This window comes from Crocuta crocuta, unplaced genomic scaffold (assembly GCF_008692635.1).
Source record: "Crocuta crocuta isolate KB4526 unplaced genomic scaffold, BGI_CrCroc_1.0 scaffold179, whole genome shotgun sequence".
In the NCBI taxonomy this organism is placed as follows: domain Eukaryota; kingdom Metazoa; phylum Chordata; class Mammalia; order Carnivora; family Hyaenidae; genus Crocuta; species Crocuta crocuta.
The window spans coordinates 892,853-905,447 of NW_027551568.1; the positions used below are offsets into that span (position 1 = coordinate 892,853).

The 12,595-nt window shown below is 46.5% G+C and overlaps 1 protein-coding gene across 1 annotated transcript in view; it reads right to left on the bottom strand.

Annotated features, from left to right (window-relative positions):
- Nucleotides 1–6: 6 nt before the first annotated feature.
- The window catches only part of SLBP (stem-loop histone mRNA binding protein), a 13,554-nt gene continuing 965 nt past the window's right edge, over nucleotides 7–12,595 (bottom strand). The window contains exons 3-9 of the mRNA XM_077750585.1: nucleotides 10,708–10,790; nucleotides 9,264–9,368; nucleotides 6,553–6,612; nucleotides 6,129–6,266; nucleotides 5,353–5,502; nucleotides 3,802–3,883; nucleotides 7–161 (exon numbers count right to left, since the gene is read on the bottom strand). Of these exons, the coding sequence (XP_077606711.1) occupies nucleotides 45–161; nucleotides 3,802–3,883; nucleotides 5,353–5,502; nucleotides 6,129–6,266; nucleotides 6,553–6,612; nucleotides 9,264–9,368; nucleotides 10,708–10,790 (735 nt within the window). The 3' untranslated portion in view covers nucleotides 7–44. The remainder of the gene's footprint in view (nucleotides 162–3,801; nucleotides 3,884–5,352; nucleotides 5,503–6,128; nucleotides 6,267–6,552; nucleotides 6,613–9,263; nucleotides 9,369–10,707; nucleotides 10,791–12,595) is intronic.

Below are 12,595 nucleotides of genomic sequence, written 5' to 3' on the forward strand. Positions count from 1 at the left end.
GGAGGGGGCAACTCTCGCTCTCGGCGGCCTCCAGGTGGCACCAGTTAGCTCATGGCTGAGAAATCTTTCAAGGGCTCCGTTAAACAAGCCTCCAAGTCAAACTCGTCCTCCGCGCCGCAGTCCACGTGCCTGACTTTGGTGGGTGTGCCAGAGTACACGTCCTAGAAAACAAAAGCACGGTCACGGCTACCCCCCGAGGCACACGGGACTTGCTGCCGCCGGCACTAAATCCAGGCTGCGCACCCCGAGGCAGGGGGTACTGCCTCCTCTGGAGCCCACGGCCCTGCACACTAGGATGCTTGGGAGAGAGACTTCAGTGAGTACCTACTTCAAACTCATGGGAAAAGTCACACTTTCTGGGAGGTAGGTTTGTCAAACCCCTACTCACTAACCGACCCCCACCAGAAGCTAAAAGCTGACACCTTTAAGGCGTCCGAGCCCCAGTCCTGACTCACAGGGGGCTGCAGGGCGGACTCCACATACTGTCATCCATGCACTGTGACTCGCGACACAGAATCGCACCGAACCCCGGGACACGCGCCCACCAGCCAAGGAGGCCCTGCCCTGGCTGCTCCTTCTCCAGCCCATGTCACCTCAAACATGGGGGCCACCTCCTAGAGTCTCATCTGGGAATCAATCGAGCGAGTGCATGTCAAGGTCTATGCGTTCACTTACTACTTCTAGTAACTGTGCTGCCAAAGGGGCCGTTACATACCATACGCAAGGCACCGTATAAAACAGACATTTCAGATGTGAACATCCACGTGCATCGTTAACAAGCACAGAACAGATGCTGAAAAGCTAGACGAAACCCAAATAGTGGCTCTCAGGGCAGGATTTAGTAATGCTGTTTAATATATTTCTGAACTGCTTTAATAACAGGTTTTGCTTTTTTCATTAAAAGTTTAATTAATTACAAGGCCACGTAATCAAGTCTTAGAGTTTACAATTTAGAACACTTAAGCCCACTGAACCCCAATGTGTATACCAACTTACACCAAAGTTATAAATGAACGCTAAAAAAAAAAAAAAGGGATTTTTCTGGGGCGCCTGGGTGGCTCACTCAGTTAAGCGTCCGACTTCAGCTCAGGTCATGATCTCACAGTTCACGGTTCGAGCTCCGTAACAGGCTCTGTGATAAGCGCTTGGAGCCTGGAGACTGTTTCAGAGTCTGTGTCTCCCTCTCTCTCTGCCCCTCCCCCCACTCATGCTCACTCGCTCGCTCTCTCAAATAAATAAACATTAAAAAAAATTTTTTTAAGTTGTTTTTTTTTTTCTTTGGAATGGAGAAATCTGGTTGATATCACTTGACTCATGTTATAAATTGATCACCCCCAATAATGGAACAAACTGACATACCCCCCACTATGGCCACATTCTTGCCTAATGGGTTCGATCTGAATCTAGTTCTTAAAGAAACAGAACCCCCAAATGAGGAATTCCACATTATAAAAACTGGTCTGAAATCTTCCCAAAAACTGAAGGTCACAGGGGAGGTGGCAGGAAGACTAATCTAAGTTAAAGAACTTGTAAGAAATGACAATTTAGACAAGCCGTCCTTTATTAAACTGTAAATCAAAAAACCTTGTAACAGAACGTTATTAGGGCAACCAGAAAACCTGGATATGGATGCTGCCAACAGCATTCTATCAACATGCCATTTCCCGAGCACAGTGACATCATGCTGTGTCCAGAATTCAGTTGTGTGGTTAAGGGACACACAGTTCTGGGTGTTCCTAGTACTACATAAAGGACTCAGCCCGGGCTGCTCTCCCTTTAGTACACCCAGCCGTGTCTGAACCCCTCTTCCTGGACCCGCCAGGACCTCCCGCCAGGACGCCTGCCTCTAATCTTCAGGGTCTGGCCACAGGGGCTCAGGCCCCTGCTCCCCCTGCCCCTTGCCGGCCCCGGGCCTGAGCCTCTCCCTGTAACTTCTGATTTGGCAGGTGGTATATTCAGAATGTTTCCTGAGCTGGGACAAACTAAGCTTCATCCAAACTAAGGATACTACCAGCGGAGATTTCCATGGGTTCCTTTTTAATCCCGCACACATGTACATAAATAAGCATAAAACTGGGATCACTTACCATTAAATAACCTGGTTTTTCTTAACAATTTTCCCCCATCATTAGTCTTCAAAAACAACTTCGAATATAAACATAAATTTGCTAGTCCTCTACTGTTGGACATCTGTCTTATTTCTAACCTCACAGTCACAAAGAGTGGGTCCACAGACGGTCCACAAGACAGGATGGACATGGCTGGGCTTACAGGGAGGGGACACAGATGGAGGGAGATAAAAGGCAACTATGCACCTTTATTTTATAGGCTTCTAAGCTGTTCAAACACAGTGCAGGAGGGCCTCACACAGGATGATCGCACATAAAGCATAAACTGCTCACCTGTAGCTACTTGTATACATGCAGAAAAGTCTGAAACAACATGTACCCAAAAGCTACAGGATTAGTTGAGACCATTTTATATATTGCTTCTAATGTTTGCGGTTGTTTCTTCAAAAACACATAGTTTTTAAAAATTGGCAGGGCACCTGCGTGGCTCATTTGGTTAAGCGTCTGACGTCGGCTCGGGTCATGATCTCACAGTTCGTGGGTTCGAGCCCCGCATNGAAAATAAAAATTTTTTTAAAAATAAAATTAAAAAAAATTTTTTTTATTAAAAAATAAAAAAATAAAAATTGGCAAATGTGGGAGAAACCCTAAGCCCAAAATATATCTTTATTTCATAACAATTAGCAAATGGTCCTTGTACTAGCAAATCACCAGCACAAATTACATACAGCCTAAAGTTAACCAGGGACTATCCCTACATAAGCACTGGAACCAAAGGAAAAAAGGCCTTACTTTTTTCTTTTTAAAGTTTATTTTTCTTTTTTTTTTTTTTTTAATGTTTTATTTCTTTCTGATAGAGAGAGAGAGACCGTGTGAGCAGAGGAGGGTCAGAGAGAGAGGGAGACACAGAATTGGAAGCAGGCTCCAGGCTGTGAGCTGTCAGCATAGAGCCCGACACAGGGCTCAAACCCACGAAACTGAGATCATGACCAGAGCTGAAGTCGGATGCCCAACTGACTGAGCCCCCCAGGCACCCCTACTTTTTTTTTTAACTTCAAGAGAGAAAGAGGCAGAGTAACCCAAGCAGGCACAGCATTGGCAACAGAGGCCAAGGCGGGCTAGAGCCCAGGAACTGTGAGATCCATGACCTGAGGAGAAATCAAGAGCAGGATGCTTAACCATTTCACCAAAAATGAAGCCACCTGGGCCTCCGGAGGCTTTTTACTTTTAAAATGAAAATGGTGGGGGCGCCTGGGTGGCTCTGCAGGTTGAACATCCAACTCCTGACTTTAGTTCAGGTCCTGATCTCAAGGTTTGTGGGACTGAGCCCTGTGTGGGGCTCTGTGCTGACAGCATGGCGCCTGCTTGGGATTCTGTCTCCCCCTCTCTCTGCCCCTCCTCCACACATGCGTGTGCTCTCTCAAAATAAATGAACTTTACATTTGATCTTGGCCAAAAGACCCAGAAGCAGTAATAAAAAAATAAACTTTAAATAAACGAATAAAAATAACGTCAAATGAACGGTAGGACTGGTTAGGTGGACTGAACCGAAAACCTAGACACGGCCACTAAAGAGAAACTCCACCAAATCTGATATTCTGACGACGTCAAGAGAAAGGGATAAGGAGCCCCCTTATTCTTAAGCATCAAAATCAAACTTTGGCCGTAATGTCAGTTTATGAAGTGGCACACGTTATCCACAATTAACTTGAAACCACGGAAAGGTACTTACGAAGTTATCCTGAGAGCTTGTCTGGGATTCAGAGCTGCTTTCTACGGATTCAGTCTCCATTTCCCCGAGGTCCACAGGATGTCTGTGAAGTGAAACCAAACAGGTCAGTCAGTCCCCATTTAAAGCCAGGAGGCACATGATGCAGGAAGGTTCTCCCAGCCTGATCACTAAACACGAGCACAATCAATACCACGCTGCCCTGAGAGTGCTGACACGGGTCTCCTCTGCTCCTGAAGGGATCGGGACAGTTTTCAGTGAACTGTCTGCCTTCTCTGACGCCATGCTGCCCAGTCAACCCGCACAGGCAGAGCAGGCTGCAGCTTCTGCAAGTGGAGACACCCACCTGGCTCAGAACACACCACAACCTGCCCGTTCTCAACCGAGGTGCAACTGTTTACACACCCACGGGCGTCCTTCCAGGTAGAAGCAGCATTAATAAGCCCAATTTGGGGATGTAGGGGCCACCAGAACAAGACATACAGATCATCACTAATCTTTCCAATTTTCTTCTCATAAAGAGCACGGAACAATAGTGTCACAGTGGAAAAAAACAGGTATGACACGATGACATCCGTGAGGCCGAATCCATAAAGCCACATTAGAAATCATCTCAAGGACTCCCGGGTGGCTCAGTCAGAGCAGCAGGAGACTCCCACGTTTGAGCCCCGCGTGGAGTATAGAGAGCACTTAAATAAAACCTCAAAAAATCATTTCAGGGGCGCCTGGGGGGCTCAGTCAGTTAAGCGTCCGACTTTGGCTCAGGTCATGATCTCACGGTTTGTGGGTTCAAGCCCCGCGTCGGGCTCTGTGCTGACAGCTCACAGCCTGGAGCCTACCTCCAATTCTGTCTCCCTCTCTCTCTGACCCTCCCCTGCTCACACGGTCTCTCTCACTCTCAGAAATAAATAAAACATTAAAAAATTTTTTTAAATCCTTTCAGACACGACAGCTTCTTCTTAATTTCCCCAACACAAAGCAGAAACTCAAGTATCTACTGAATGAACATATCGTTTGAAGAAGGGAGAGGTCGGGAGGGAGCTGAGAAGAGGGGCTCAAAGAGAGCACGCGTGCGAGGCCTTTCTCTCCAGCGCCCTGTCAACTGCCATCCCAACCCCAGGGCAGAACCCTAGGCCTCAGGCCTTTCCAACCAGGTTGCAGTTGAAAAATCAACAGGAAAAAGATAAAAGGTTTTGTTTCCATAGTTCAGCTTAAGTTACTCAAATACCTTTGAGAATGTTTACTTTAAAACTTAAGACAGACCACAATCCACGTATTACTAGGTTTACTAGGCTCTACTTTCTCTAGCTACGAAAAGTAAATTAAATCCAGGAAGCATGTTCTTCTCTCCACCGCCTCCCAGAGTGCAGCCATGCCACCTGCACATGTGTGCACGGGGAAACCAGACATGAGGCCCGGGCCGCTGGCTACTCTGCTCTCAGAGAACTTCCAGGGGAACTCAGTACAAGGAGAGCGTGCCGCACAGATGATCAAGTGATTTCGGTCACTGCACGCATCACAGAAACATAGGACAAGAATGCAAGAAAGACATACATTTCTTGCAAATCACATCCTTCTTCAGGTGGAGGATCCCAAAAATGCAGCGCCACCTTCCAGAGTTTGATCTGCTGGTCCCACGATCGTCGACTATACTTTTTGAACTTGTTGGGGGTCTTGGGATGGATGCCGGGTTGTCGAAGGTGTCTGCGGGAAAGAGGGAGGTTATTCCAACACACTCCACCCACATCTGCACATCGGTTTGAAGATTAACCAAACTATAAACTCAGAGTTATTAAAAAATTACAGATCAACTGAGATTCTATAAAACAAGCAAAACTAACGTATAAAATGCACTACCCCTTTGACTCTACTATTCTTCTGCTATGTGTGCTCCAGAAAGGTGTATTTGAACCCTAGTCCTACCAAGAAATCGATGCTCTAAGCTTTGCAGCCTGCGTGCGGGGAGCAGGTAGAAGAGCGTGCTGCCCGGACCAAATGAGGCAACGCTCACGTTGTTCTCCAACAACATCTTTACAACCTGCAACTTGAACTTTCCTCTTTCTCCATCACGCATGTTGTTAACAGCCTTATATTTATAAGACTGCTAGGAGTCTGACCTGAAGTAAAAACCTGAAATGTTTCCCAACACCCTGAGCTATAAAGTGTTGTTTTCTTATCCTCATGTCCCTGGGGGTCCCATCCATTCCTCTTCATTCATGTAAGTGCCTCAGTTGTTCAATGGTCCTCAGCAGGCGTGAGCTACACCCAGACTCTGATTCAGCTGCAAAGCCCTGGACTCCATCAGGCATGTGCCAGTGAAACAAGGCTACCTTGGGACCTCTTTAATATAGCGGTCGTAGGCGATGGTGTTCTTTCCGTAGTTGATCTGTTTCTGCCTTCTCATGAGCACACTTTCATCCGTCTCTAAGTCAGCTGGTACCGCGGACCCTGACTCCTTCGAATCAGAACTGAAGAGGAGACAAACAGAACATGCCTTAAGATCACTATGTAAGAAAATGTTGAAACACCACAACAAAAGAACATCTGTCGAGATTTCAAACCATGTTAATCCTCAACAGTCCAGGAATCTGTGTGTACGTGAGAATTTAGTACACAGTCAGTACAGCTTCCAAAGCAGTGAGGAACGGACTAACCAGCACATGCCGCTGAGACAGCCGGCATCTCACGCAGTTGTTTCTACTATCAGACTGCAGGCCTATCAAATTAGAAAAGAAACACTTATGTGGCATTTACCTTCCCGACGAGGACTTTCTCTCTCTCCCAAAGTCATTTATGAGGAGTTTTCTTTTATACCTGAAAGCAAAATAAACATCACTGACTTAAGACATAACTGAGTTAACTAAATATAATGCTTTTAGAACTAAAAGACAGCCTCCAGGAATAAGGCCTTCTTCCTGAGCAGTATGGTCTGGATTAGCGAATTTGGATAACAGCACAGTTGGGTGTTTTTTAATTTTTTTTTGAAATTTAATTTATTTTTGAGAGAGAGAGAGAAAGAGAGACAGAGCATGAGTGGGAGAAGGCCAGAGAGAGGGAGACACAGAATCTGAAGCAGCTCCCGGCTCTGAGCTGTCAGCACAGAGCCCAATGTGGGGCTTAAACTCACAGACTGCGAGATCATGACCTGAGCCAAAGTCAGACGCTTAACTGACTGAGCCACCCTGGATTAGCGAATTCAGGTAACAGCACAGTTGAGTGGCTTATTTTCAATCTCTCTCCGGCATCTTCTCTCATAAGAAGGTAAGTTACACGCCAAGATCACACCATGTGCTTAGAGCAACCAGGCTCTGTGAGCAGCAATGCCCTTGATCACCACCATATGTAATAAAGCAGAGGGTCTCTGAGTCAAAGAAAGCCCCTAACAGTTTCAGGTTAAGTAATAAGAGTGGAGTTTCAAAAAAAAATAAACCCAAGTTAAAGTAAAAAGTTCTTTCTAACACCACAAATATTTATTAACGAGACACATGTGCCTGAGTCCTGCTCACTTCCCCCCGTCTTGGAAGGAGACGGACACTGTCACCCCAGTCTTGTTCCTCTCGAACTTCACCAGACATCTGACTTCTATCATCATAACAACTACCAAACCCCAGCTCTGCCCAGGTATGTCAGCCAAAGGAATGTACGCGATCTACCACCGAAACCATGGACCACCTCAAACTAGAAGTTTATTTGTCCGAAGTATGTAGTCTGTTCCTCCGTCTCCTTACAAAATCCTAGCCCCCAAGTTTGCAGAGGCATCAAGTACAGTTTGGACGAAGGAAGTAATGAGTGAGTTTATTTCCTGTGAATCCAGAAAAGCATCGGTATCAGCCTGTGAGAACAGAGAAAGGAGACTCTCAGATCACTTTCTACAGGGCTTCATTCTCCTTGTGACTCCAGTTGAAGAAGACTGGCTTCAGATAGGACTAATACTCACTTTCCAATTTTCAGAGAGCTGGTGTATGGTGTGTGTTAACCTCTTGAAAGTACAGTGAGCTAAATTCTGGTAAAAAGTATGGTGGGCCACCACCATCAGCAGGTCAGACCACCCAGGCCTTACTAAAGTGGCAGCCATCCAGCAGGAAAGGTGTGATCAAGCACCAGAGTGGTCAAAAACTGAGCAGGCCTATTTTGCCAAGTAGAACAATTATCAGAGGCAGGCCTGTGAGATAACTGAGGAGCAGAAGGGGCCACCAAAGGAGTGTCCAAACATACTGGAATCTCCACACATAGCAAGAGAGCCACAGACAGTCTCTGGCAAGGGAAGAAGGGGTAGGAACACACAGGTAGGTCAAGACAGCTGTTATAAACCTCAGGAATAGCACAGAGAAACTACACAGACCGAATCAAACATCCCAGCTCTACAGTTGGGGAAATCAAGATCTACATCAATAAACAACTAATTCAAAACACTGGAGGAGCGCCTGGGTGGCTCAGTCAGTTAAGCGTCCAACTTCAGCTCAGGTCATGATCTCACAGTTCATATGTTCAAGTCCTGCATCAGGCTCTGTGCTGACACCTCAAGAGCCCAGAGTCTGCTTCAGATTCTGTGTCTCCCTCTCCCTCTGCCCCTTCCTCACTTGTATTCGACCTCTGTTTCTCTCTCAAAAATAAACATTAAAAAATTTTTCTTTTAAAAAAACAAAAAAAANNNTAACCAGCTCCCACATGTGCCTGTGCATTTCTTGAGGCAGCAAGAAATACCATCAAGCACTGCAGAGGTGCAACAGGTAATGTGGCCCTGCTTCTCTGCAGAGATGACACATTTTTCTCATAAGAATTAAGAACCAATGGACTCAGTTTAACACTCTCCAGGTAATTATGAACCACAATATTTTTTTAATTTTATATTTTTTAACGTTTTTATTTCTGAGAAAGAGAGAGAGAGAGGGAGACGGCATGTATAAGGGAGGGTCAGAAAGATAGGGAGATACAGAATCTGAAGCAGGCTCCAGGCCCTGAGCTGGCTGTCAGCACAGAGCCTGACGCGAGGCTCGTACACACGAAACGTGAGATCATGACCTGAGCCAGAGTCAGACGCTTAACTGACTGAGTTACCCAGGTGCCCCTGAGCCACAATATTTTAACTCAAAGTTCATTCAGCTGGGTTAGATGGCATATATCAAGAAGGGGAAAAAAGAACAAAGAATGTAATCAAAAGAAATAAGCGGTGTTTAAGGGTGTATATGAGGAATGGAAGTGGCCTGGAGTTTGTGAGAACTGGGACCCACCAGACACACCTGGAGAGCTTCTTCAAGACATGGCCGGACCCCACCCAGAGTGTGCCATTCAGCAGGCCTGGGTTGGGGCCTGAGAATGTGCGTTCCTAACAGGTTCCCAGGCACTGCTAATGTTGCAGTACGGGGACCAAACTCGTAAGCATCATCATTCGAAGACATACCTCAGATTTAATACATAATTGAAAGCACGGCAAATAATATTCCAAATCGGCCTGAAATGTATACCTTGCAATTTCCTTGTTAACTCTGGTTCTCATCTCATCCTCTTCGACCGCACTTGCCCAGTCCGAACATCTAGGATGGGGCTTGGGGCCTTCGGGAGTGGTAAAACTGCAAGAAAATGAAAATGTCCATGTGAAACGGGCCACACACTTTTCACTTCCTTTCAAGCAGTACATCAGGAAATGTTCAGATGCTGTTTGGGGGGCGGGGGGTGGCAGCAAGGGAACAGCCTCTGAGACAACCTCTGCTCCATAACGTGCTAAATCACTGAGTTCAGGCAATTCACTGAAAGCCTCTCTGGGCTTCATCGAACTTCTGGGCACCTACCATGTGCAGTGTTGGCTAAATCAGGAGGAAAAAGCCTACTGGGGGGAAGGCAAAGTCAACACGACCTCTTCAGCCCGGAGAATGGTGCCTAATACAATTTGTTCTTTTATTTGTAAAATGAAAAGCTATTTTTCAATATTTTAGAAAAAGCCTTAGGGGCATCTGGGTGGCTCAGTTGGTTTAGTGTCCAAGTTCAGCTCAGGCATGATCTCATGGTTCGTGGGTTCGAGTCCTGTGTCGGGCTCTGTGCTGATATCTAGCTCAAAGCCTGGAGCCTGTTTCAGATTCTATGTCTCTCTCTCTCTCTCTCTGACCCTCCCCTGTTCACACTGTCTCTCCCTCTCTCTCTCAGAAATAAATAAAACATTAAAAAAAATTAAAAATTAATGTGACTCAGTAACCATATCCCAAAGAACCAAATGGAGGACTAACCAGAGCTGGACATGAACTTTTTTTTTTAATGTTTGTTTATTTTTGAGAGTGAGAGAGACAGAGTGTGAGCAGGGGACGGTCAGAGAGAGGGAAACACAGAATCCGAAGCAGGCTCCAGGCTCTGAGCTGTCAGCACAGAGCCTGACGTGGGGCTCGAACCCACAAACCACAAGATCATGACCTGAGCCAAAGTCAGATGCTTAACCAACTGAGCCACCCAGGCCCCACCAGAGCTGGACATGAACTTCTCACTAGTGTATCAAGAAGTTCAGATCTCTGCCATGGCAGGTTCCTGTACTTTTAAAAGGTGCTTACAAATGACCTTCCACTACATTTTGGTAGAAGAGAAAATGGCTCTTGCAGAACTGAACCTTATTTTTTATTATTTTTTTAATGTTTGTTTATTTTTGAAAGAAAAAGAGAGAATACAAGTGGGGGAGGGGCAGTGAGAGAGGGAGACACAGAATCCAAAGTAGGCTCCAGACATTTGAGCCCAACTTGGGGGCTCAAACCAACGAACAGAAAGTTCATGACCTGAGCCAAAGCTGGATGCTTAACTGACTGACAGAAGCCTATTTTTCAGATTAAACATAACATAGTCACCAACCTATCCTATCTCAGGGCAAAAAAATGTTTTTGGGAAGGTGCTGGAATGGAAAACAAAGCCTATTTTACACAACGACCTAACCTCCGTCCACAGGAACTTCTCACATCCTGGGATGGATCTACTGCAGGCACCTGTATGCATTCCCCACTCAACACCATGGCACACTGGGGAGAAAAGCACTGCCAACAGCAGACACAAATGGCATTTCTGCCACATTAGACGAACAAAGAGGCCAATGTGGCTGGTGAGCTGCAGGGGAACCCACAGGAACACTAAGGACTTTTAAAGCAATGTAACGATTTAACATTTTGTTCTCAGCTAAATGCCAGACGGATCGATCCTGACCTCACATCCGCTCCAGCCCTATCCAGGTCTCTCCCACACTCAACACTCCTTCCCAAGTATCTTTTCTAGCCCTAAGTATCTAAAAGGCATAACCGTGTTCTGGTAACTCACATTCACCCACACTCTCCTGACATCTTCTCCGGCTCACGTGAGAAGCTTCAGCCTGACTAGGGACTCCCTCCCCGTGCCGGCTCTGCTCTACCCACACCCTCTTCACCTTAGCACACGGCTCCACAAGGAACAAAGATGTTCGCAGCTAACACCCTGTGCATCACCAACTCATCAGCAAGTATTAGGAGTCCTGCCTTAGAAAGTCGAAAATAGAGATTTCTCCCCATCTCTATTTTTCACTGTCCCGTCCCCTTCTGCCTGAACTTAGCAGCCCACCCACTTTGTGCTCCTCTAGTCAGACTTCAGACAGGCCAAACGCATCCCCACCTGGGGGGCCTTGGCACACGGATCCTTGCAGTGCCTGTTTTTCCCCAGTCACCACACACAAGTCACCCAACACAGGCCTTCATCCCTGCCCTGATTTTCTCCACCCACACCCTGTCCCTCTGAAACACCCTGCCCAGCTGAGCTGCCCGCATGAGTACAGGCATAAGGAAAATGGAAATGTGGTTCACAAACTGTCCTAACCTCCCCAACATGCTATGCACTCTAGAAACCACTCACATGAACACTGCAATGAAGGCTCATTCAGAGAGAAAATACCTGGGGACATCAGAATGAAAAGAAGGATCTAGGAAAGAAGAGAAGGAAAGAGAGAAGAATTTGATGTTCCAGAGAATAAGAAACATGACACAAAAATTACAGGTAAAAAAAAAGAATCTACAGGCACTGACTTTGGCTCAGACCATGATCTCCCAGCTCATGAGTTTGAGCCTTGCACTGGGCTCTCTTGGATCCTCTGTCCCCTCTCCCCCCTGTACCCCCCTCCTCACTGTGCTCTTTCTCAAAAACAAACATTAAAAAAAAAAAAATTCTGCCCACCCCCACTTGTGCTCACATGCTCTCTCTCAAAAATAAATTTAAAGAAAAAAAAAAGGATCTGGGATTCAAATCTTGGTTTGCATCCCAGCACATATGCCTGTTTTCACTGTGGTGTGTCACCTAACTCCTCAAAGCGGAGTCTTCTGAGAGCCAACCTAGCCGGCTGCACGGAAACATTCTAAAGGCTCCCCACAGTGTCCCCACAACACAGGACGGCTGGCTCCTGAGGCTGAGATCAGCTTGTGCTGACACTTAGCACTAGAGAGCCTGGCAGGATCTTCACCTACCCCAGTCACGAGACACACGGGTGCCTTCACACTCAGATAATGAAAAACACAGGCATCTTAATCAATCAAACATTTGAGAAGCAACCGCCTTACCTAGTCAGGGTGCTATACCAGAGACACCACAAGTAGTCGGCTGTGGTGGCCCTCTGACCTGTCGTAAGACCTGGACCTGCAACCACTCAAGCATCGTGACCCACGGGGCACCCTAACTAATCAGATATCGAAAGCCGCAAACACCCTCACTAATCAACTGACGCTGAGACACAAGACACTACACGTGGATCAGAGTGGCAATCTCCAGGTGCCATAACCAGTCAGGAAAGGGGGGTGGGGACCCCAGGAGC